At 47.9% G+C, this 26,746-nt stretch overlaps 1 protein-coding gene across 1 annotated transcript in view; it reads left to right on the top strand.

Annotated features, from left to right (window-relative positions):
* Positions 1-5,968: 5,968 nt before the first annotated feature.
* The window catches only part of RANBP3 (RAN binding protein 3), a gene marked incomplete at its 5' end in the record, with an annotated part of 52,338 nt that continues 31,560 nt past the window's right edge, over positions 5,969-26,746 (top strand). Inside the window, 2 exons of the mRNA XM_084250543.1 lie at positions 5,969-5,990; positions 24,547-24,602. Coding sequence (XP_084106669.1) covers positions 5,969-5,990; positions 24,547-24,602 — 78 coding nt within the window. The remainder of the gene's footprint in view (positions 5,991-24,546; positions 24,603-26,746) is intronic.

Raw genomic sequence — 26,746 nt, 5'->3', positions numbered from 1 at the left:
TGGAGAGGAGGGGAAAGAGAGACAACATAGAAGAATGACAAGGAATGATCAAGGTGAAGAAAATGAAAGTCATTCTGGAAGCCACCACCAGAATTTTTGCCATAACCAACGCTCAGCTTTAGAAAAATTTATCTGGCAGAGAGGATGCATATGAAGGCACCGGAAGCAAAGAATTCAAATAGGTACTTGTTAAGATCATACAAGTGTGGGGAGTAGGAGTCAATTTGGAGTTTCAGGGGTGAAGGTGGAGGACAATGAGAAGTGAGTGTCCCCTAGAACCACAAGCTCCGCAGCAGGCTGAATGGGCTATGGAAGCAAGTTACGGGTCACGACAATTTAATCTTTTTTTTTAATTTAATCTTATTTTTAATGGACAAGAAAAAAGAAAAAGCACCAAGAATGTCAGTGTAATAAATGTGACTAAATTTTTTATTTCAGCATACATTTCAGTCCTGTATAGCTTTACGAGGGGTACGCGTTCTCAAAAATGGGCGCGTTCATCATTGTCGGCATGGCATAGAGTGTAAGCACACAAGCCCAGATGCACAGCCCCCTGTGACCCAGGCTACGTGTGCAGTTGTGCGACCACCATCGCATGCATGGTCCATCGGCGACCAAAACAGCACTAATGAAAGCATGGCCACGAGTGTGCATGCGTGGTGTGGTGCTGGCTGCAGCATAAAATATGTGTGTGTATACATACACACGCATATATATCTCAAAAGCCATGACACCAGAGAGTTCTCAACCTACTTTGAGGTCACAGATCCCTTCTAGAATCACCCATGATAAAACTTTGTGGGGTTTTGCTACCCAGCACCCATCCTACCTGCTTTTGAATAGCACCCTGATTTCCTTTTTGAGGAATGACCTTTCTGCCATGGGTTTGAAACCTCATCTCTGCGTAGGCGGGGGAGACGCAAGTTCGCAAGAACTTCTGAGTGGAGGAAATGAGCTTGGTGTGTGGAAGGACCAGTAAAGTAGCTGGAAGGAGACCAGGGCTGGAGGGGAAATGGGGGAAGCAATAGAGGGAATCCTAGATCCTAGGGAGGACTTAGGGTTTCTTTCAGGAGTGACTGTCCAGAGAAATCAACACTCAGTGGCATCTCAGACCAGTCACTGGGCACCTCGAGGCTCTTGCACAATAAACGTGCTGGAGGTATGAAGTGGGTAGAGCGTGCGGGGCACCCGTGCTGAGCCCTTCCAGTACGGTACGTTGGCATCCGAACTGTGGGCTGAATGACTAAGACTGAGAGCAATTGAAGTTCCGGCTTTCTCAGGGAGGTACCCACTTCTGCTAAGTGGTTTCCACTTCCAAATCCCACTGGAGCTTCGGTTTCTTCTCTTCTCTTTGGTCATACCAGCATCCTCATAACTTTCCAGGAAATTCCTGATGTGTTTACATTTGCCAGAGGTGGTTTTTTGAAGGTTTACACCCAGTGTCCAAACCGATACGACTTTAGTTCTTGTGAATTTTGCAGTTGGCTTCAGAAGGGATTCCCAGACTTCCTGGCATCCCCCCAGCTTGGAGAACCTATCTTAGAGGCAATGTATCCATAGTGCTGGGAGCATGATCCTGAAAGCAGCAAGCACGTTGCAGCCAAGACATTCTCCACCTGTAAGATGTAGCTAGCGCCTGCCTGACCTGGTTCCCCTCCACAAGCCAGACCTCAAGGGATGTATTTGAGTGCTTGTAAATTTAGCTTTTTTTTTCCCCTGGAGTGGGGCTTTGAATTGCTCCCAGTCCTCTTCTGCCCCCCAGTGGTCACTGTTGATACAACCACTTCCTTTTCACGCTGCTCTTTTCAAGCCCAGATTTTGCCAAATCAGGCCGGTTCACTTACTAAAGTGCAGCAAAGCATGATAGGAAAGACCACAGGCACCACTGTGAATGAGCTACTTCCCTCTTTCCCTCTCCCACTCCCCTTCTCTTCCCAAATATCACTATTCTTTTATATAGAGTCAAAGTGTCTTCCCACAAGGTAATAATTACAAAAGGCAAAGTAGCCTCCTGGAAGACACCATCTAAACTGAGGGATCTCAGTTGTCATCAGTAACAGCAGAGATGAGGTCATGTGCCTCCTGCGTCATGTGCACACCGAGGACCTGGATTTAATCAAGAGGAAACATCAAACAAAACCAAATGGTCATGTGGTCATGGACAAAAAAAAAAAAAAGACTGAGAAACTGATCCAGGCTAAAGAGATTAAGGAGAAATGACATCCAACACAGGATCCTATTCTGGATCCTGGAATGAGGGGGGCAGGAGCTTTAGAGATGAACAGATGACATTTGAACAAGGTTTATAGTTAATGAATTGCATTGTATCAATGTGAACTTCCTGGTTTTGATCATTGCACTGTGGTTATATGATATGCTAATATCTGGGGAAGTAGATGAAAGCTATATGGAATTCTTAGTACTGTTTTTGCAACTTTTGTGTGAATTTATTTTAAAATGAAAAAGTTAAAATTATAATAAATAGGCTATTTCCTCCAAGTTCCATACCCAATTTAGCTCCTGCAGAATATGAGGGTGAGGGGAGCTGATGCACCCAGCTTGAGTCACAACACGTCAGCCACACGGGGCATCCAGCTGTCAGAGCTGGAGCCGTGGGCTGAGGGACAGCACAATGGGTGCTGAGTGGAGAAGGCATCCCAGGGTGACTTCCTACCAGGCCCATCTGCTCTGAGCTCCTTGAGGGCAGGCACTGTGTTTGATTAATCTCCAAGTCTTGACCTCAGCCTGAGACTGGCAGAGCAGACACTTCGTGTACCAGCTCTGTGCCCACAACAAAAAAAAAATAATTGAATTGTAGCTGTGATTGCCCTTTATCCTGGAGTCCAAAAACAGAAATCATTTCCAACTTGGCTGCAGAGAAGGACAATTCACAGTTCTCAGAGCTTGGTCCAAGTGCCGGGGGTCCTCTGATTTGTCTCCTGGTGGACCAAGAGGAGGCAGACACCAGAGAGGCCGATCAGCGGTTCAGGATAAACCATTTGGATCCCTCCTTTGCCCTCACTTCTAATCATTGTTAGGAAGAACCCCAAACATCTCACTGTGACCTACAAGGCCCTGCATGTATCTCCCTGACTTCAATTCTCACCTCTGCCCTCACTCACCTTGCCCAGGTCACGCTGAACTCCTCACTGTTCCTCTAGCTCACCAAGCTGGTTTCTGCCTCAGGACCTTTGCACTCACTGTACTGTCTAGAATGCTTCCCCTGAAGCTCTTCTTTCAGAATGTCACCCTCTCAGTGGAGACCTCCCTGATCAGTCAATCTAAAGTATCCCCTCTTTCTGTTACTGTCACAATGTGCTGTTTTCTTGGAAGCACTTGCCACTCTCTCAAATTATTTTTGCTACCTGTCTATGGTCAGTCTCCCCAGAGAAGAATGCAAAGCTACATTAAGACAGGGTCTATCTTATTCATCCTGGGCACCCCAACTTGTAAAACAGTGCCTGCTGAAGCATAGGAGGTGTGGTGGATATCGCTGCTTCACAGATATCTCCCCAATGTAGTGGTTTCTAACAGCAACTGTTAATTATCTTTCATGGTTTCTTTGGCTGAGGAATGGGACAGGCTAGGCTGGGCTCGTCTCTCGGGACTCGGGTCACTCATGCCATCAGTCAGTGGCTGCAGCTGGAACAGCCGGAGGGTGGCCACACATCTCTTACTCAGGGCTTTGCATTTGTGGCCTCAACTTCCTTCCAGTTTGGTCAAGGATGGACCACATATAAAATGGTGGCCCCAACAGATTATACCATACAGCCTTCGTTTGTAGTAGATTTAACCATTTAGGTTTGTGTAATCACTCTATGATGTTCACACAATGATGCTATCACCTCATGTCCCATTTGTCAGAATGTATCCTTGTCATACAGAACTGTATAGCACTGCAAGGCAGCTAGATTGCTTTATTTTTTTTTTTATAGAGGCATGTTTTTTTATTTATTTATTTGTTTGTTTGTTCGTTTTTGTTTATACAAGCACTGGGTACAGTCAGAAGCGTGGGAGGGTGAGAGAATTCACCAGAGCCAGAGCGGGGAGCAGAGCAGGCAGAAGGACCGAAGTACACTGCTGAGGGGAGCAGCGGGCGGCAGGAGAGGTCTGTGCGCCATGCGGGACCCTCCTCCGGTGGCCGGGGAGCAGCCAGGGATCGAACCAGCGCCGCAGAGGCTGTGGGCAGCTTCGAACCCAGCGCTCAACCGCTGCGCCACCGGGGAGGCCCATAGATTGCTTTAGATAACGGCTAAAGACTTTTAAGAGCAAGGATTCCCATAAAGCCAGCAGGAATTACATCCCTGTGGTGACCCAGTCTCCAAGTTACAAGTTACATACTGAACACTTCTGCTCCACCAATAACCAAACCATGAAGGGAAGGGAACAGATTTGGGAAGAAGGCCAAAGAATTTGGGGTTATGTCTTAAAACCATCACATTCGGTGCTCAACAAATATTTAATTAATAAGTATTGGCAAAGTTAATTTGTTAGAAACCAGATAAAGCAAGCAAAGGAAGGCCTTTGAGGCTGTTGGCAGCCATTGGCACTGGTAAAAACTGTAAAAACTATGGATATTAGCTCATCAAGCTCACAGGTTTAGCACTTGTCAATGTCCCTTGGAAAACCACAACTGCATTATATTTAGCAAGTGATGACATGTTGCTGGGAGCTTCCCAAAATGTGGAATGAATGTGGTGCATGAAATGACTTGAGGAGATGTGTAGACATGGCATTAAATGACACCAAGTCATAAAGATTATAGTTATTACGTTTTCAATTTTCTTTCACTCCTCAAGTCAAGGAGAAAGCTTCAGTTGAGTGATGCTTTTAATATGCCGCTAATACTTTGCTAATCACCCTTTATATCAAAGTAAAATCAGGCTTGGGGTTCAGCACTTTGCCAGGCAACAGGATCTACCCAGAATTTATTTTTTTTTTTTGTTTTCCGGTTTATTTATATATTATCTCCTATTGATGGTTTGGTGGTGTTCTGTTTTAAATGATGATATACGGTATTTAATGCAAGTTACCCTTAATTGGAATTGGTGATAAAATCAGGGGTATGCTTGGTAGGACTCATTCTGACCAGTTTCTGGTAGCAAAGAATGGGTAGAAAGCCCCCTACTTTTGGAGCTATGTCATTGCCCTTTAATTATTAAATTCTGGATATGAATTTGAAGGGCATATCATCTTTAATTGATTCAGGTGCCATCTATGAAACAGAAGCCCCTCTTTTCTCTCGCTACCACTGCAAGTGCGGAGAGCAAGAGTATCTACGGTGATATTGATCAGAATTACCAAGGATATTATCTGGCCAACATTACCTACCATTCTCGCGTGAGCCCCCCTCCCTTGGTCTGTGCTCTTCAACCTCAGGCCTCTGTTCACCCCACTTCTCTACCTGGCCGCCAGAAAGGGTCTGCCGGACACACTGGACTTAGAAAGGGAAACTGAGGCTCGAGATGACGGGCGTTCCGCAGGCCTTCCCCTCAGATCGCTCCCTCAGGCCTCGGGGGCTTCGTGAGGAAAGTCCCAGGCAGACCCAGGGATTTACCTAGAAGGAGGTCTCGTTCGATGGCTCACCCTCCCACAGTGGGGCACTAGGGAGAAACAAGCGGAAAACGGGGGCGTCAAGACCCGTTTCCAGCCACAGAACCTCACACAAACGTCGCTCCCGCGCAGCCGGACGCGCGAGGCCCGATGCGCATGCGCCCACCCTGCCCACGCCCCCTCGGTCGGCGGGAAAAGGAGGCGGGGGCTGTTAGTGCGCAGGCGCATGCTCGGAGCTCGGCCAGGTCTGGACAGCGATCTAGAGTTCGACTCCGACTCGGGCTCAACGCGCAGGCGCCATCTGCCCGCCTCTCTTGGAGTCGGCTTGGGAAGTACGCACGCGCGGGGAGTTTCTGGCAGAAAGCGGCGAGCCCGGGCCGGCGCGGAGCCTTGTGGGAGGGCTTAAGGAAGTAAAATGGCGGACCTGGCGAACGAAGGTAGGGGAGGCGCCGTCGGGGGCCAGCTGGCAGTCAGAGAACGGGCGGGGGGAGGCTCAGGGCCCACAGGCCTGAGGGGTGGGCAAGCCGGGGTCCGGAGGTCCCGTCTGCTTCGGGACAGAGACTCAGCGGGCCCCATAGCCGCCCCCCATTGCGTCCCCTCAGGCCGGGTTCCCTGGCCCCTTCACTCCCGGCAGTCCCAGCCCTGCCACCGTCGGACCGGAGAGCCGGGGAGACCACTGAGACGGCGGCCTTCAGGCCCTTCCGCTTCGCAGGCCAGGTCCGGAGTGGAAGGGGGCAGGAGGCGCGGTCTGAGTGCCTGGGCTTCGGATGTAAATAGACCCTAGGGCCTGGTCGTGGGCCGGAGCGCGCCTCGCTCCCTCCCCGCCCCCTCGTTCCTAGAGACCCAGCCTTTCCCGTTTCCCCTCCTGCCTACCCAGCCGACCCACCCCCTAATCCTGTGTGGTTCTCATCTTCCTATGGCCTCCCCCACGCCGGAGACACCCGGTCTGTTTTCACCCCCCTGCCCCCGCCCTGCCCTCCCCACCCCCCATTCCCGCCAGTTCCCCCGGCTCCTTCGTGGCGATCTGATCGTCTCCCTTCATTTAGGCCGGGCCGCAGGATGTGGGCCGCCGAAATCCCTGGCTGGTTTTGGTCTTTTTTTTGTTGAACTAACAGAGAGAGAGATCGACAGAGAATGTGTTATTCCCTTCTCTGTGGATGGCTGACATCCCACCTGAGCGTTTTTGACAAGGTTGCGGTTCCTAAGCCCTCAGGGAAGCTCTTCGTAAACTGATGTCTGCTTAAATCAACAGTGGTGTTGATAGGGCCTTAGCTTCTGAACTTCCCAGGCCTATTTTTAGCTCCTTCCGTTTCTAAGTGCAAAACTACAGGCAAGCTATCTACCTGTCTGGCCTTGGGTCCCATACCATGCTCCGGCTGTTGGAGGGTGGTCTGAGGTTCCCGTATTGAACTACACTAATGTATGTGTGAATGATGATAGTAAGTGCTCGTCCTAGTGGGGCATTTGGGATGGTAGCAGGTAATGTCTAAACTCTGGGCATATGTTATCTGGGTAATATGCCTCACAAAAGCTTCAAGAGTGCTGTTAGTTCTCTTCTCTTGGTGAGGAAACAGACTTAGAATGGTTACGTTCCTTATCCAAGACAAGTCACACAGCTAGTAAGGAGCAGGAATGTGAATCAGGTGGTCTTTTGGCCATTTTATGGCGCATTTCTGTTATTAAAATAAGAGAGTTGGGTCTCCCTTGTGGCGCAAGGGGTTAAGACACAACCTATGAACCTATCTGCAACTTCTGCAGCACAAGTTCGATCCCCAGCTGGCCAGGGAGCTACCCACATGGCGCAGCAGACCTCTCCTGACTCTCCAGCTGCTCCCCTCAGCAGTGTACTTGGGTCAGTCTGCCTGTTCTGCTCCCCAGTGTGTCTGGTGAATCTTCTCACCCCTTTGCCCCCCCCCACCGCCTGTACCCCCAGCTCTTGTATGTATAAATAAATAAATCTTTAAAAAATAAATAAAAATAAATAAGAGAGTCCCAAGTCCCAGAGGGTTGAAGCATTCTAGTTCATAAGACTCAGTTAAAGGTAGGAGGACTGACTAAATGGGAATCATTGTGACATTATTTTCATCTTCAGCCCATTCAGTTTCTTAAACTCAAGACTCATATCCAACATCATATTTGATATCTCTGTTTGAATGTCTGGTAGGCACATCAGCGGTGCATCCAAAACAAAATCCCTCTTTCCTCAAACTACCTGTCCCTCCCACGGTCTTTCTTCTGTTGTGGTAAATGGCAAATTCATTCTTTGAATTCTCAGGCCAAAAAACCTTGACTCCTCTTTCTCTCATACACACAGGAAATTCTGTCGGGTCTGCCTTAGAAATATTTCCAGAGGGGGCCTCCCTGGTGGCGCAAGGGGTTAAGACGCAACCTTATGAATCTGTCTGCAGCCACTGCAGCACAAGTTTGATCCCCCGGCCAGCCAGGGAGAGACCCACATGGTGCAGCAGACCTCTGTCTAGCCTGCTGCTCCCCTCAGCAGTGTATTTCAGTGAGTCTACCTGTTCTGCTCCCCACTCTGTCTTTGGTGAATCCCCTCAACCCCCACACCTCTGGCCTGTACTCCAGCTCTTGTATGCATAAATAAATAAATCTTTAGGGGAAAAAAAAAATATTTCCAGAGGGTGATCACTTCTCAACACCAACATTGCCACTGTTAGCCATTTAACAACATAGCTCAGAAGGCAGAGTGGTGCTCTCTGCTACCTCCTTGTCCCTCTCTCCCCCGACTCACCCTTATTTTCTCAGCGTTCCTAAAATGGTCCATATACTCTCTCCTTTGGACCTTCTGGTTCCTGTGTCTTAGATATTCTTCCCCCAGATATTCCTGTGCTTGCTCCTTCACCTTCAGGTGTTTGTTTAAATGGTACTTGATATTGAGAATGACTCTGGCCACCTATTTTAAATTGTATTCACATTTCCTATCTGCTTTACTCTGTTTTATATTAGGCAGCTGACTTACCACCATCTGACATGTTGGGTTTTACTGGTTTGTTTGACTGGCTCTTCACTAGAATATAAGCTCCAGGAGGGCAAGGATTTTTATCTGTCATGATCGCTGATGGATCCCTTACACCTAGAACAGTGCCTACCACAGAGTAGGTATCCAAGAAATGTTTGTTAAATGAATGAATGAATGAATCAGTGAGGCGTATCTCAGTGTGAGGTATACCTTTGAGCACAAAGAGAAAATGGATTCCTGTTTTCCAGGGATACCCTTTCTAGCATATGAGCTGCTAATTGGAAATTGCATATTGGAACATATATGTGTCAAATAGAGAAATGAAATGTTTTTGCCTACCACTCTCACCTAGTACTTTTGTCTCTGTTTCTAGGTCTAGCGTGGTTGTCCTCAGGAAGTCACATCTCAGTGGCCTTGCCTCACATGTCTGCCATTCTTTAATTCGTTGTTACATTTTTCTCAACTCCATTTCTACTTGTGGCTTGAACAGCCCACTGAGACTTCCTTGTCTATGCATTTTAAAACTTTAGGGACAGCCCCACACAGTGCCTTCCCTCTTGCTATTCAAGTTCTAGCCACATGCCCTCTTTCCAGATTGGGATCCTAAGCTGATCAAGCTTCACCTCACCGTCTGTCCCTCTTCTCTCAGCCGTTGCCACCTAAGGCAATGGTTGAGTCTGAGGCAAAGGTTGTCCACCCAGGCTGGGCATCAGAACAAGCTTGTTAGAGAATAAGTTTTCTTGAAACCACAAATGCTCAGTCTCTGCCCCTACCCCCATTCTGTGAGGTGTTTAGGTGACTCTAGGCAATTCTACAGTTAAAAAGCAGCACAGGTGCTGTTGATAAGTACCCGAATGGTACAGGTGAGGTGTTCTGTGCTTGTGTACCAAGAAATGTTTCCAGTTGTATACTCAGTACAGCATTTTGTTGGCCCTCGTTGCCATGGTGATCTCTTAAGGGATGGTCATAGCTATTCCCTTTATTGGTTGTCGTACAGTTTCTGACTTTTAAAGTCCAGTTGGAGTGCCTCTCCTGGGAGAGAGAAAGTGTGTGTGCGTGCACGCATGTGACTTGTGCCCAAGGATAGTGGCTCTTGCTTGGCATTTTAATATTTATACATCCCAGACTCATTCTTGCTCTGGGGTTACATTCATTGTTGACAGACATCAGGATTTGAAGACAGTTTATCCCTCATAAAAAGTAGAAAGAGGATAAGCACAGTGTATTTGAGCTAAAGGAAATCTTGAATTCTAGATCCAAATATGAAGAGATACCATACACATATGAATTCCTGGGATCTTGCCTAACAGACACCTGAGAGATAATATAAAGTGGGGTTCTCAATAGCCCTGTTCACATTCTGGTTCAAAGCGCATTGTAGGATTTTAACAGTGTCCTGGCATCCCTGACAGTACCACTAGATGCCAGGAGAGCACATACCCTCCACATCCCCTACTGGAAGGGCTTGTGACAACCAAAACTATCCTCAGACATTGCAGAGTGAACCAGGGTAGGGACACATAGAGAACTGGGTTTGTGCTTTGATTTTGCTGTGTACTATCTGATTGACTTTTAGTAAATTTCTTAAGCCCTTTGAATCTCAGTTTCCCACCAGTATAATGGGAATAGTGGTGATCACACCTATCTCATGGTTGCTGTGAGCATTGGGTCAATTAATGCATGTAAATGAATTATCACCTAGCTCAGCACACAGTAATAAACAGTCAACAGCTATTTTTACTATAAGGGGACTTACAGACACATGTACTTTAATGCTCGGCATAAAGAGAGGAGTCTGAATGGTGCAGGTGTTTCTTCCTCACAAATAAGGTGGATCTTGGTTGAGCCCATGATGGGAGACCAGTAGGAAGTGGACCTTCAGCCCTCCTGGGTTCTGTCTTGCCTTTCATTGCACAGCCATCTAGCTCAGAATTTCTCAGTCCCTGCACTATAGACATTGGGGACCATATAATTCGCTGTGCATTGTAGGATGCAGTCAGCTTCCCTTACCTCTACCCACTAGGTGTCAGTAGCACCCTCCCACAGTCATCACACCCATCTCCAGACATGACCAGTGTCCACTGGTGGGCAAACTCCCAGTTGAGAACTAGTGACCAGATGTCAGGGTAGAAATTTTCTAGTGGTTTACTTTTCTCAATTTTTACCTTGTTGATTTAAAACTTAACCTCTGAGAGGATAAGATACACCTGAATTTTCATTGGTGAACTAGAACTCAAACAGTTGGGATCATCAGTACATACAACTCTCTTGACCCTCTTCCCCTGCCTAAATTAAGGTTTTTAGATAAGGGAGGAACAACAGTTTGAAATTTTTTTCATGGAGTTATGGCAAAAATTAACTCTAGGGTTTGTTTGAATGTTTATATTCAACTCTCCAGTGCTTCTTAACTCTGCAGCAGGTGGAACTTTATGGTAACTGAGGGGTGTCTTGATATCACAAAAGCTGCAAAATCTAGTTTCAAAGAAAGACTAGGTTTTGCCCAGCATCCTGTGTATAGATGGAAAAACTTCGAGTTCTGCAGAATTTCCCAACCATGTCTTCAGCTTGCTTCTCAGTGAAGAGGACAGTGAAATTACCTAGTAAACCTGTTACTCCCGCACAATCACTGGATAGTAAGGCTAGTCGGGGTATGTGCTTGTACACAGAGGGAATTGCATTGAGTGGATGCAACAGGAGGAATAAGGTGAGCTTCGAGTATAAGATGGTGTTTGGAGGAGGGATAGTGCTTGGTGGTAGCAAAGGCAGCATTTTGGGGTTGAATTCCAGCCTCATGTGTGAGTTCAGTCACAGAACAGGCCAGGGTAAAGTGGGAGGTGAGTGCTATTTGAAAAGCAGTGGAATGCATTGGGGAGCTTCACAGGGTCTTTCTCATGTAGTGAGAACTGTACACGGTTAGCTGGTACTGACTTGGCGAGCTTTGGTAGCTCTCCATGGTACTTTGCAGCACTCGTAAGGCACTAATAAGGCAGATGGGTTTGCATCATCTGGATGTAACGTGATAGCAGCAGGCAGCAGGGGTTCTTTGGCTCATTTGAAGGGGATTTGTTTTTGCCACCTATGCACAGTGACCTTCCTGTGATCCCAGTGGAGTCAGCGGTGTGGCTCTGCATTGTTCCACATAAAATTGTACAGCCTAGGGCTTCACAGTGGAGCCCTCCATGACCAGTGTGCTTCACTGTTGTGGTCTTGGTACTCAGTCCTGTTGTCTAGCACTGTCAGTCTAATCCTGATTGCATGTTACACCTGCTCAAGGTTGAGGAAAGTGCCTGGGCCACAGCACTGGAGATGGTTGCAGGAGGTCCAGGTATCTGGAGTTTTCAGAAGGCTCCCAGATGTTTTATGACATGAAGCCAGAGTTGAAAACCACAGGCAGAAGTTGAAAAGTTGTTTGAAGGGCAAACAGGCATTTTTAATTTGGCCCATATAGGTTTCTGTTTGTTTTTAATTAGGAGTCAACACTTAAGAATTCTGAGATTTCAGAGGGGGAAATAATCCAGGTTTCTGATTTCTCTTGAAAACCAAGAACCAATTTCAGCCTGCGTTCCTACGTAGTAATGATGTACCAGGATAATGGAACAACTGCTGCCTTGAGATAGACTGTGTGCTTTCCTGGAGACTCCAGACTCCCCCAGGTTGTCTGGGACATAGCCCACCTTTGCCTTCCTGACCTTTTTTGACATTTGGGTTTTTACCCTCTTCCACCATCTCACAGACAAGGGATCTCCAAACTCAGGGTGCTCTTTAGCCTAGGACCTCAACAGAGAGCTCCGGATGGACTTTTAATTAATTCAGGATTCAGTGTCCTGGAGGCAGGTACCCAAAGCAGCATGTGGCAAGGTTTCTCCACAATGGCCAAGGTCTCTGGGAATTTCTAAGGGAGTTTGAGTTCAAAACTATTTCCATAGCCATACAAAGACACATTTGCCTTTTCACTCTGCTTTTGTGAATGGACAGTAGTTTCCCCAGAGGTTGTAATAGTATGCTAGAGTCACAGATGAACTCAAGATCAGCCTACTTTTCTTTTCTTAAACTAGACCTTAAAGAGATTTGTTAAAACATAGAACAACAGCATTCTTTTCACTAATTTATTTTTGTTTTTAAAAAGTTATTTTTTTTCATCAAAATAATACTTAGATAAACCTTTACTAACTTGTTGTCTTAAACTAATATTTTGACGTTTTCTTGGTTTGATTTTCTAGTATACTAAGTCCCCGTGGCTGTAGCCCACCTTTACAAGAGCTCTTGCAGATCCTCAGTAATTTTCAAGATGGAAAGGAGTGCTGACACCAAGAACCCCTGGCGTATGCTAGCAGCGTCCCAGTGTAGGGGCCCTTAGTGGGGGCTGTGGTGACCTTTGCGTGGTTTCTTCCCTGTTTCTCCAGCCTTGGTGTTGACAATTTATGGCACAATCAGAAGTGCCTGGATTGACTGTCCTTGACTTGTGTCTTCTGCCAGTTTGACCTCAGTTCCAGTGTCTGTAGAATAGAAAGCATAGTAATCAAGCATGAGGATTGTGCCAGAGGAAATATATGCTGCCTGTGGATATATGTTAGTTACATCTAGCTGTTATTTTCCTAATTGGATGCTTGGGTAGAGAAAAGCTCTTTGGGGGGTACAGTAGTATTTCAGCATTATTGACTTTGAGGCTGGTGGCGCTGTCCTGTACCCTGTAGGATGTTTTCCAGCATCCCTGACCTTTGTCCACAAAATGACAGTGGCACCCACCTGCCCCCAGTTGTGGCAGGGAAAATGTCTCTAGACATTGCCAGGTCTCCCCATAAGCAGAATTGCCCCTATTTGAGACAGAGATTCTGTTGATGCCCAGGAGGATCTGTGGCCCATAACCATTTGACCTACTGAGGTCCTAGGATATTTGCTCTCATTTAAATATACAGACTGGGGCCTCCCTGGTGGCACAGGGGTTAAAGACAGCGCTGTCAAGCTACTGCCAGACACTATTGCACGAGTTCGATCCCCAGCCAGCCAGGGAGCAACCCACATGGCACAGCAGACCCCTCCTGTCTTGCCCACTGCTCCCCTCAGCAGTGTATTTCAGTGGATCTGTCTGTTCTGCTCTCCACTCTCTCTGGTGAATCCTCTTACCACCCCCCCACCTCTGGCTTACACCCCAGTCCTTGTATGCATAAATAATAAAATAAATCTTAAAAATAAATGAATACACAGACTAAATTGGGAGAGAGAGAGGAGATAACTCACAGGAGATAGGATAGGGAAGGGGGGAGGGTTTCACTCTGGTTTATACCATCTAACCCACTGGGGATTTATTCTGGTGTATGAGTTAGGTATCTAACTCAGGTTTTTTTCCAAATTAATACAGGGTTTCTCAACCTCAGCAAAGTTGACACTGGAATTGGGTCATTCTTCATGATTGGGGGACTGTCCTGTACACTACACTGTAGGGTGTCTGTAGGGTGTTGATCAGCATCCCTGTGGCGGCCAGTAGCAGCCTCCTCTCCTGTCATGACAACCAAAATGCCTCCAGACATTACCCATTGGGGGTGGGGAGGGGGAAGGAGGTGCAAATCACCCCCTGGTGACGATGACTACTCTGTCAGATTACATCCAACTATCCAGAACTAAATTATTTGCCACTAAAGCTTAAGGCTTACCCTCCTACCCTGCTTTTTCCAGTTATGGCCTCTTGGCAGCTAAGTATGCTTCACGGACTGTAGGTCTCTCTTAGAAGAGGAGAGCTGTTCCCACGGCCTTCAGCACTGTCTGAGATCCGAGGTGAGAACCTGACAGAATGTCAGAGCTGAGAAGAACCTTTGAAGATGCTCGGAACCTGGGCCATTCCACTTCCTGGGGGCTGAAGCTCAAGGATATGCCAGCAGGGAGTCAGCTGCTCTAAACATACTCTCCGGCCAGTGACTCTAGCTCATGGCCAGTGACTCTAGCTCATGCTCGTCCTTTCCGGCGGCCAATCGCGTTGACCTACAGAGCGCTTGTCTGCCTGGAAACGACCTGTGAGGGCACTGCGTTTGCTCTTGCTCCCCGAGACAAATAGGAAGCAATGAAGATGGAAGTCACTCCCTGCACTTGTCTAGAAGGTATACCTTGTCTTAAGGAAGTTTTAAATAACTTTTCAAAATTAAACTCAACCAGGTTTGCCACAGAGAATTTCAGGGATTTGCCATCCCCACATTAATGCCGCATTGCACGTGTAGCAGCAGAACAGGAGTGGGGAAACAATTTAGAATTTGACTTTCTTGGGTAGGGAAAGAGAAACCAAGCTACCCTTTGCTCCAGGGAGAATAGATGTTTTGTAGCATTATGGTGGGAGCTAAGAGTTTAGGGCTTCAGTCGACCTTTGCAGTATTGGGGTGGGGGCATGCTGTTTGTGGAGTTTGATTGTCAGGGGGAGGAGAATTCTTTTAGCTGACAGCATCTGCCATTGAGTGAGCAGGAGTTCATTTCACACCCTCCTTTTGGTCATCTTCATCTCTCAAGTTAAGGTGCAGACTCTTGTCTCCAAAGTATTCGGCCTCCATCCATTTTGCCCCATCTTCAAGACCGCCAGAATAGCCCGAGTCACCGTTGTGACCACCACTCCTTGCCTGGACGACTCCTGAAGGCTCCCCACTGGTTCCCCTTGCGTCTCTTCTGCCTCCTTGATATCTGCTCTTGCCACTCCCAAAGTGGTCTTCCTTGGTATTTTAGTACAAAAATTTTCTATAGTAACAATGGAGTCATTTGAGGCTCGTGCCAGGGTGATGATGCCAGGTGATAATGTCACTCCTCCTCTGGCCTCTCCTTAGATTAGATAAGCCCAGACTCGTCAGCACGCACCCACTCTCTCCTGTAGAAACTCTCCAGTCACGTTGGCTTCCAGGTTCTTTCTGTTCTGAGGACTCTCACTCTTGGGCACTCTCTGCCTTCCTGTTCTCCTTCCTGCCCTTCCTTGTGTCTGAGGTTCACATGATGCCTCGGAGGGGCCGCAGCCAGTTACTTGCAGTTAGTTCTCTTATCCCCATCCCTCTTCGCCACACCCTGCCGTATCTTCCTCAGCACTTATCTCCAGAATTATCCAATCATGTGAGCATGCGTCTGTGTGCTTGTGTGGCCTTGTCGACTTTTCATTGTCTCCAGCGCCACGTAGTAGGTGCTGAGTAAATTGTGCCACTGTGAGCAAGGCCTGGCCAGTTGGCCTTCCATGAGATCTCACCTCAGCACTACTCAGGGAATTCTGAGCAACTGGTCATTTGTGTTGAAGTCTCCTGGCATCCAGGCAACTCCTGAAAGAGGGCAGACTGGGGGACATCTATCATTATTGGAAATCTAGGGGACTGGCGACTGTCCTTGAGTCTAAGGCCTGTGCTCTGCGGTGTCATCAAGGTATTGCAGTCTTCTAGGTGTAATTGCATTAACAATAGTAATGCCAGTGTGGGCTGCATATTGCATACTTACTACTTCCCTAGCACTGTATATGCATCATTTAATTCGTCATTCCCAAAACTGCCTGGGGTGTATAGTACCACACCTGTTGAACAAACAGGACAGTCTGCAGGGACAGTTAGGTTTACTTGCCCGGGACGCTAGCCACCAGTGGGTAAAACTGACTTGAACACCAAACCAGAGTTCTCATTTCTGAATTTCGCCCGCACTCTCAGCAGTTCTGCAGTCCTTAGACTTCCTTCCTATGCAGGAATTTCTGCTGTTTTTGCTCGAACTCCTTCCAGGCTTCCCCGCCTCAGCCACTTTGCACTTTACCTCCATCGTGCTCGTGTCGCGCCATCTAGTGGCACAATAGAAAAGTACTGTCAGAATTGGATCACTGAATTTCTCGGTAGCTTTAGGTGAAGTTGATGCTTTTGTGTTTAATAAATTGTGAAGTTTCTGTTGGATTCAAGTCTTGAAGGTGGGACGGGGATAGAGGAAGTAGGAAGGTTTGACTGCTGGAATGATAAGTGTGTAAAGAGCGTAGAATTCCCTTGGCCCTAACAGGGATCTTGGAGAACACGAGGCACCCAGCTCAGAAATTAGGCTTAGTGTTCTCATCCTACTTCTCCCACTTACTGGTTTTTGTGACTTCACTGGCAAGGTCTGCCCAAGGCTTCTCAGTCTTGTTTGCCAATCAGAGATGATAAATAATAGCTACATCATGGGGGATGTGGTAACATATTAAATGAGACCAGTTATATAGAGCATCTCCCATGGGGTCTAGTATAGACCTATAAACAAATGTTAAGTTGCACATTGTTCTTCCTGCTATTAGAAGTCTTGGGGTCCAGCAATAAGATTACAGCATTGAAAGTAGCTTGGATTTCAGTAGGTGAAGGCAATGACAGGATGAAGAGCATGCCAGGACCAAGTACATAAAATAAAAGGTACCGTCTATCTCCAGAAATAATGGCCCCTGCAATCTCCATAATGCCAGATGAGAGTTCCTGGAGGAAAAATCTATGTGAGGACTGAGAAAGAGAGTCTGGTTGTCCAGAGGCCCACTACCCTGCATAACTGGGCTGGGTAGCCCCGAACGTGCTGTGCGCTAAGACCGAGGGCAGCGTCACCTAGCAACAGCATGAATGAGATCCGTTCCATTCTTCACCAGAGAACTAGTTTGTGAACAGAGTTGACACACCAGTGACCAATTCACCTTATGTTTCTGCCCAGAATTGTTTATAATAATTCCTGAGGAAAGAAATGACTTGGAGGGTTGAGATAGTAAGTGTCCCAGGATTAAAGCAGTTGTCACGTATTAATAGGCTAGTATTTGTGTTGGCAAGATACTTTCCATATTTTCTGTACAGATAAGAAGATTAAGACACATCAGCCCTGGATTAAAGTTCATTTTACACAAGTACCATGCTGACATTTTTGGTCAAGAATTCCAAGTGGTTTTTCCAGATAGGGACTGTTTCCTGGCAGGTATTCGAGTCATCATTTAGGAGGGGAATAAACAGAACCGGCAAAGATATTCCAGATTCCCTTCTCTATGTGTTTTCCTGTCTACATATTTTCTTCTGTTTGGTTTAACAGAGATTCTCTCACACAAAGGTTTGGAGGCAGCCATCATTGGGGAGCAGGGCAGGCTGTCCAAAGTATCTGTGGACAGTACTCCCCCCACAGCATGGAGACAGAAACTCCATGTGAAGGGGAGAGTGGAGAGAATGTGTGTGTTTGTGGCTTAGATTGCAAATGTGTTATGCCAAACATCACATGGTTAAGCATTTGACAGATGAAGACAGAACGCAACTTGTTTGACTGTCAAGTGAGCACCTTGGAATGTTCTTGATTTCTTTCCTAAAGATCCTTAGACCTGCTGCGGGCCTAATTGCACACTTGTCAGAGGAGCTGACCCTGTGATTGTTGAAAGCTGGGCCCGCCCCACACTCAGCACTTGCCCTCTGTTTCCTTTGTGAGCCCCTGTGGCTGTTTGTCTGGAATGTCACCTGGCAGCTGCTTTGTCCCTCATGTTCCTTCTCAAGAGAAAAGTCTGTTCCTCAGGTCCACGGCCCTCCTGATCAAAAGGATGGGTGGAAGCACCCTGGGGTGTCGCTTCTCCCTTTTGTACTTGTGGTACATGGAGAGCGGGGTGGCTCAGGCTCCATGTGGCTCCATTCCCACCTTGGACAAGCCACGTGCCCGCTCTAAGTCTCTGTTTCCTTTTCTGTAAAATGGGGAAATGGGTGTAACCTAACTCCTGAGGTTGATGCAGAGATCAGGGAGGTGATGCAGATGATGCAGATGAAGCACTGAGCACCTGCCTGGCCCATAAACTTGTCAGTGACTGCTGGCCCAGGTAGGAAACCATTTCAGGGGTTTGTGAAACCCCACTGGGGAGTCTCCTTGCTGAGACTACCATGGCAGAGGCTGGGAGATGTCTACAGACAGGATCCCAAGACCTCTGTTACCCTGGAGATAGGGGGAGCACACTTACGCTATCCCACGCCTGGGGTTCCAGCCAGCTCCTCGCCCTCCTTCCGTCACGGCTGAACGGTTGCCACTGCCACCCTATCCCAGGGTGCTCTCCTTCCTTTTTAAACTTTGGGACAAGACATTCTTGCAGGGCCCCTTTCCAGCCCCTTCCTTGCTGCTTCTGAAATAGACACATAAGTCATTTTGTTTCAAGGTTTTGCCACCAGTCTCTGACCCTCGAGTCCTGTTCCCTGGCCTACTGTGTAGGGGCGATACCAGGAAGCCCGCTGTCTTCATTCTCTCAGCTGGTTGGTGTGTGACTCTCCTTACCCACTATTTGAGGCGGTGGTGCATGGGCCCTCAGGTTTGGCAAAGACATCATACCGTCGTGCTTTAATGGTATTTTGGTCAGCGACAAAACACATACACGATGGGTGGTCCCTGTGTACATGTCAGGTGAGCAGTGGCTGTCCGTCCAGCTTGTGTGATCATACTTTGTGGTGTACATAAAACGATGAAATCATCTGACAACGAATTTCTCAGAACATGTCCCCGTTGTTCAGCAATGCGTGACTGTACACCAGATTGTGGACTCCTAGGACTTCCCGTGTGCATACCCAAGCCATCTGAGGATGCTTTCTGTGTCCCCGCGCCCCAGAAGACCAGCCCGAGTCTTAGGTCAGGAGGGAGCCTGCATCTCAGGGCATTTCCTTCCAGGAAGAACACCCTCCGCTGCGACCCTTACCTCCCTTGGGGCACTTTCTGGCTTACTTCCTCAAGGAAGAAACTGTGTGTGTGATTGTTGCAGGCCTTCCATGAGCTTCTACACTGGACCGTGCAGGTGTGACTCTCCAGGCACTGGACCCAGCTGAGGGTGAGGCACACTCCACCCTCCACTCCCGTTGCCCTGTGCTGGAGTGATCTGTTCCCCCATCTGTGCTCAAGGCTCTGGAGTTCTCTCGCGTGCTGCAAACCTTAGGAAAGTACCAGACGCATAGCAGGTGCCACTCTGGCCTGCTCGAGTCCATTCAGTGCTCCTTTCTGCTGTCTGGTTCCTCCCCTCCCCTCGTCACCTGGTGAAAGGGCATCTCTTCCTCACGCCTAACCCACTCTTTTTCTGAAGCCTCACCAGGTTGGGTGCCCCAGCTTCTGTGTTTCCCCCATGTTGTTATGTTCAGCTGAAGTCTGCTGTCAGCTCCTGGCAGGCAGGGGACATGTCTCTCCATGAGCCTGCACATCCCGGAGGCCAGCAGATGCCTGGCGCACAATAGGCACTCGTGTGGAATTGCTGAAATGTGTTGTTGCCAGATGAATGCTACGCTTGAATCTATGAAAGCAAGAGGTGCAGCTGAGGGCTTGATTTGCAGACTCTGCAGGGTGGGCAGAGCACCCTGACAGTCTTGTGGGCAGTTCTTCTGGGAGCAGGACCCACTCGACGACGGGGGTGGGGGGAGGTGGGTGGTATTCAGAGGGCTCCCAGACGTCTGGCAAGTTTGGAATGAGAGCAGAGATCTGCAGCCTCTTCACTTTCAGGCTTGCCTCTGTGCTCATCACCTGGACTGGACTCAGGACACAGCTCTGTCCTTGGGGGTTATAGTGGGCTGTTGCATTTTGCATCTGAATCTGGGGGGACTGGGGTGAGGGTGGCAGAGGGGCCAGGAGGGAGAGTGGCACTGTGGGCTGAGATGTCATCAGCAGCTCACTCCTTTCAGCTTCAGGCCAGGGCCCTCTGTTGCCCGGAGTGTTGTGGGAGACAAGGACTGTCCTTGGCTCGGGTTTGTGATAGCCACCCGAGGTCATTGTTGGGCTCAGACGGAGGAGGGGCAAGAACAGTTCTGAGGGAGTGGTAGCCACCTGGAACTTGGCCTGCAGCACCTTGGAGTGCCTTGGTGAGGCCCAGGCAAGTGGGACTGCTGCCTACTTTACTGTTGGGTATTTGATGGTACTTACCCGTTAGTATGGTGAGGTATAGAGCCAATGCCTCGGCAAGCTGCTTTTTCACAAGCTAATTTGATCTGGGAGCCTTTCTCAGGACCTGAAAACACTTGGTTACCAGAATCTGGATCCAGATAGTCTATATTTGATTAGCATCTTAATATTGTAGGTCCCTCTGGGAGCCTGAGTCTCTAAAAATCCGTGGTAGGGGTTTTCCCTTCCTGTCTGGAAGAAAGACTGGGCTGGGAATTCAAGCAGGTCCTAGAAGGCTCCTTGCCTCTGGCTCCTCTTCACTCCCCAGACTTGAGTTTCAGTCAGCCGAACAGACTCTGCTTACTTGGTGACATGACCAGAAGCAGTTTGGTGACATAAAATGATTTAAAAAGCTATCTGTGGTTTGTTGTGCGTTTTTGGAATGGAGCACATGTGTTGTCGTTTTGTCATTTCAGTGCTAACTTACAATTTATGGGCTTTGGATCTACCGGAGCTGAGTGGAAATGAAATGTGTTTGACTGTGATGCTTTGCACTTTTGGGTGGAGAAGTGACTGGAATTCTCTGCCGTGTTGTGGTGCAGTGCTTAGATTTGTGGTGAATGCCAAACCTTCCATCAGCTGGAGTCCCGGTGGTGCCCAAGCTGGGTCACCAGGCTCTTTGCCTCCCCAGCCTAGTCTTTGTGGTGTGTGACATTTCATTCACTCTGTGACTGTTTTTTGAGCACCCATCACACGAGAAGCAGCCTGGGGAGCTCTGGAGACACAGAGGTGAACAAAACAAAGGTGCTGCTCTTGTGCAGCCACCGTTCCTGGGACAGCTGCTGCCACTGAGCAGGTAACTAGCTCCCTGACCACATGTGCCACACACCCCTCCTTTTAATTCGATGTTTTGCCCTGAAGTTTTTTGCCCCTGGCTTCCTCTTCTCCATTTTTCCCATGGTGCCTTGCACGGAATAGGGCTTAATAAATATTTATGTGATGACGTAGCAGCTGGTGTTAACACATGTGAAGAAGGGATTTCATTCAGACATTTATCAGATCAAGCATGAGCCAGGTGATGGGCGTGGGGGGCATGGGATTGTTTTGAATGCTGCATCCTTGGTTCCTCAGCCTCCCTGAAGGGCTTTCTCGCATGATCCACGGCAGGAAACAAGCCAGAAGAGAAGGTGAGACTGTGTTGCAGGCAGAAGGACTAAAGCAGGCAAAAGTCCAGAAGCATGGGGTGCACTGCGATCAGCGGGCTTTTCAGTGCCACAGTAATGGTCAGATGAGGGGCTCTCACCTATTTGAAGGCTCTTAGGCCCTAGTCTGGGAAGCTAATGGCGGAATTTTAAGAGTGCACTTCACGCCACTGCTTCTGGCTACTCTGCAGAGGCCAGACTTAAGATGAGAGTAGAGTCAAAGAAAGAAGTTCTGGGCTGTGGTGATGGATGAGTCAAAGAAAAGGCACCTCAAGTTAGTGAGGGAGGATCTGCTTGACGCATTTGGGTTTTTGGGTAACTGCTTCAGAGCTTGGACCCACATGTCCCCTCTGTAGCCTCCCTCTCTTCCCCACTGAGCAGCAAGCCCAGTTGCAGTCAGACTGATCTTCCATCATGTGGGACCCCTCCTAGCTCATGTCTTGCGTCCTGCCACGTGGTCCTGTTCCCTAATCCCTGCAGCCACTCCTGTGTGCTTGCAGATCAACCAATGCAATTCCCAGCAACGGAAAGCTCTTCCTCTGCCATCCAAAATGTTCCCTTTCTCTTGTAGTGCTTCCTCATCAGTCTGACAGCTTTATTTTCCAGCACTCCCTTCTTATCCATCCACCCAATACTGTTGAATCCTTCCAGGGCTTTATGTCCTGTTCTCGGACCATGGGACAGTGAGAGGAACAAGGCTGAGGGTCTGATCTCATGGAGTTGATGTCTTTGTCATGAGGACAAACCATAAACGCATGAATACAAAATGTGTCAGGTGGTGATACTTGCTGTGGAGAGAAAGCCAGCATCTTCATGCCACTGTGAGGCCAGGCCAGGGTTTCTTCTACAGTATGTGTATTTACTTAAGTCTTTAGGGTAAAGCCCCACCTCTCAGGCTGGATGCTCTCCAAGATAAGGGGCCAAAACTGAGCTGACTAATCTAAGCAAAAATCAGCATTTGCTGACCTGACTGTGAGGTCTCGGATCCAGGACCTCTAACATTCCCCCCGGGATTCAGTCTCCTCCAGCTCCTCTGCCTCTGCTTCGTGCTGGATTGACTCCAGTCTAAGGTCCCTTAGGGAGACATGTGGCTGCTGGCAACCCCAGTGTTCTCTCTCAGCAGAAAGAGAGCACCCCTTCCCCACAGCTCCAACAGAAGTCCTAGCCCCTCAGGTTCATGCACTCTTCACCGGCCTGGTCTTAGTCACATGCCACAGTGTCCCCTAGGACTGGAGCAGGTAGCGTTCTCCTCCTTGGGCCATCTTAATTATGGGATGGTTGGGGTGGTTCACTAAAATTATCAGGGTTCAAGAGATGCTGGCTTGCCAAAACCCCAGCTCCTTCCTGGGCACCTCAGTGTCTTGCAGCTGGCCAGGAGTCGAATGGAGAAGTAAGTCTGGAGCCTGGACTTCCAACCCCAGGCTGAGCTACTGGGATAAAATGCAGCATGTGGTGTGGATAAGCTACGGCTGTCTCCAGAGTCCCGCAGCATTCCTTTGCTGTCACTTACTGTCTGGCATGATTGTTCATTAGGTTTCTAGGCAGCAGCTACATGCTAGGGAGATGGCTGCTTAACTTTGTTGGCAACACTCTACCCTCACCCTTCTCCCGTGTAGCACTGTGGTCTCATACATGCCACTCACCCCAGTGTTAGCTGTGGACTGTTGTGCACAACAGAACTGTCACCGGGCTTGTGCGGCTACAGTGAGCAAGACCAAGGGAGTGGTCACCATCAGTGGCTGTTGCCCCAAGGTCTAGATCAGTGTTCTCCTGTCCAGGGGTGGATCTTTGGGAGCTGCTGTGACCTCCTAACTGGTATCTCTACATCACCCCCCTTCTCCAAACCAGTCATCCTTTAAACCTGAGCCCATCTTCCTGTCCCCTAACCTTTGTACACTTCCTTGGGTCCTTCGCATGGCCACCATGCCTGTTGGGCGCCTTGTCACTCTATGGCTGTACCTCCTGTGTGCTTTTTGAGATGAGTGCAGTTTCCAGGTTAACCTCAGCTACCCACCCCTGAGGGCTGTATGAGAGCAGAGCTGCGCAGCTGCTGGCCAAATTCCTCACTAGGCAAGCTGCGCATCAGTTCCCTGACCTCAGGGCCTTGAAGGCTCCTAGCATCTGGGCACAGTCTGCAGGGTTCATGCGTGCTCCTGGGCCTGTCATCCAGGCTTCCCCCTCACTAACCTCCACATCCAGTAGTGAGTGGTGAACTACTGATTGAGAAGTCTGGGTTTGGTTGTGCTGCCTGGGAGACGCATGGTATTGCCTGAAAACAGCAGGGGTCCTGTCCTGTGACAGAATACCTTAGAGGGTTTCTTCCTTCAACAGCAGCTGGATAAGACAAACTCGCAGACTTTTTGAAATTCCTTAAAATATTTTTTTAATGGGTGCTCACAGATCCAGGTTGAATGTGGGCTGACTTGCTGAGGTAAGCGCTCCAAAATGCATGTGCTGTGAGGTCAGAGGGTGCGCATTAGCTGCTCCCTGGCCCCAGCTGGCCTGTAAGTTTGAAAAATAAAACAAAACAATAAATAAAAAAATAATAAATAAAAATAAATAAACAAAAATAAAAAATCTACATTAGTCATGTAGTATTTGAAATATAATGCTTATATGGAGATGCCGCATAAAGCTCTGATCCTCCAAGTTCATTCCTGCAAGGCCACAGTGGGAGTCACCCTGCAGCTTACCACACTCCCCACTGCTCTCCCCTGATTGGTGACACAGCCTGTTCCACGTGGGTCTGGAAACTGTTGTCTTGGTGTGTAGTATGTGCACATGAAAGTCCTCAGATCCTGCCATTTTAGCATCGAGTTTTCACAAACTGAACACCCCCACGCAGCCATGGCTCAAAACGTGTTTCCCAGCCATGCTGTGTTATTTGGAGTTACTGGTTCTATGTTTGGATTGTTTTTGGTTAATTTACTGCAAACAAATATAGCGTTGTTTATTGTCTGAATATAGTGTTGGGGGGAAAAAAACCAATTTTTCTTTTTACAGAAAAGCCTGCCATTGCTCCGCCTGTCTTTGTGTTTCAGAAGGAGAAAGGACAAAAGGTAAGGGGCCAGCGTATTCTCTCACCATGTGATGACCCTGACTTGTTTCTCTCAGAGACCTCTTCCCCAGCTCACGTGGCCAAGGATGCATCTGCCTTTTGGAGCTTAACCATTGAGCTGGAGGAAGGAGGCTGTAGGTTCCGTCAGTGAGTGGTGTTGAGTAGAAAGGACTCAGAGACTGCCTCGACAAACAGTGATAGAAAGCTCTTTCCAATTCCTAATGATTTGGTTTAGAAATACTGACATACCTTAGGAAAACAGCAAGAAAGGAAAGAAAGAAGGTGAGAAGGGGTGGGAGAGAAGAAGGAGGGGAGGGGAAAGACAGTGGTGGTTAAGGGGGAAAAGAGGACCTTCCAGATTTTTCGGGAAATTTCTTGACCCAACCAACCTGGCATAAATGCATTTAGAATAATTATTAGTTGGTTTGCGTTACATATTTCCCATGCCCATCTTTGTTAGGTTGCTTCTACCTCCTGAGTTTTTCATTTAAATGTACCATTGTTGGAAATACCTGATTCCCAGAACATAGCAGCCTGTTAAAAGCCTGAGATGAGATAAGATGGTGTCACATGTACTCTTTACTTTGAAGCCACTGGCTTTATATTCCTTCCTGACAAGTCGGTTTTGAAAGTTAGAGTTGTGTCCAAAGAAGTTGGTATTTGCGGCAAAATCTCCCAAGCGTATCCAAGGTTTTCCTCTGTTTGTCCAAAGACTGAATGGTCACTCTCCACCCGTGCCCTGGATGACGGGTGAATTCTAACACCTGTTGCAGCATTTCAGTGTGACCACAATGCTGTGCTGGATTCAGGGTGTTCTGAAATCCACTTGCATCCTAATGATAGAACAGGATTTGAGAATCTCGTAGACTCAGGGCTCAAGATCCACAAATGAGTGCATCCTCTGTTTCCTTCTAGGGGGGTGGCTGACTCCAAGGCTGGGGGCTGCTGGTCTGGTGGCAGGAGACTCCTGGCGGCCCTGCTGCAATCATAGACTCTGTTCTTTGGTCTAAGAGGAAAACAGACCTCTCCTTCTGTGCCACCCAGCTTTCCTGAGGGCATTCCAGTGCTGTTCAGGAAGTGTGCTTGTGGAGGGGACAGAGGGAAGAATCAGCAACCCCCCACCTCCCCTGTGCCTTCTGTGTTGGCTGGGGCTTATCTCCCAGTCTGTTCTCATATTAAACTTCCCCGTTGTGCATTGTACTGAAGAAAGTATCTCAAGGACACATTCACCCATTTTGTTTTGGTTATCCAGGTAGTGTCTTCAGTCAGTGGTCCTTAGGAGGTTCAGTTGGGTGATGTGTTTTATTTAGTTACTAGAAACTGAATATTAAAATATTGGAGATAGATGTGTTTGATTATCACTGTTTCAGGTGTGAAGGTTACTTATCTTAGGTTTTCCATAAAATCGGAATTTTCTAGAATTTTGAGGGTTTTTTGTTTTGTTTTGTTTTTGATCTCTTTTCAACCACTATTAGTTTAAAATGGATCAGTAAACTGAGGCCTGTCGCCACCACTTGTTTTGTACCTAGTGTTATTGGCGCTTATCATACTGGGCTCTTCCCAACAGCCTGGCTACTTTCACTGTATAATGGCAAACTCAAATAGTTTGGACCAAGACCAGATGGCCCACTGAGTACCTGACTCTTGACAGAAAAAAGGCCAATGAGCCTCTGATTTTAAATGAGTAATAGAAATTAGTTTTTTAAACCTGAAGACTTTAAGGTAGCAAGTAGGATGAAACACTGAAATGTAATATTTGTTCACCTGAATTTTTCAGATGCTCGTAAAAGCCCTATGTCAGCACTGCTTTCATGATTGTGGTAGTTCTGTTGCTTTATAATTGAAGACTGACTTACCTGTCATCTTCAGAAGGTCAGTGAAATCCTGTAAACAAGGCATAAAGTTCAACCAGAAGAGTAGCCAGGAACGCTCTCATTGTCACCTTAAAAACATGCAAGCGTAGTTTTTATCAAAATAGTGACTCAGAGTCAACTGTAAATGGTCTCCTAAAAGTAACATCTTCAAAGATCAGTTCTCTGATTCCATCACATGCTCACCAAAAGGGTGCGGGAAAACTATGTATTTAGAGGCAAAAGCCAGAGGGACCTTTGTCTACTCGGTTGCTTTCTGAGCTATCAGGTGGAT

This window comes from Talpa europaea (assembly GCF_964194135.1).
Source record: "Talpa europaea genome assembly, chromosome: 12".
In the NCBI taxonomy this organism is placed as follows: domain Eukaryota; kingdom Metazoa; phylum Chordata; class Mammalia; order Eulipotyphla; family Talpidae; genus Talpa; species Talpa europaea.
This window is presented reverse-complemented; position numbering and strand designations above follow the sequence as displayed.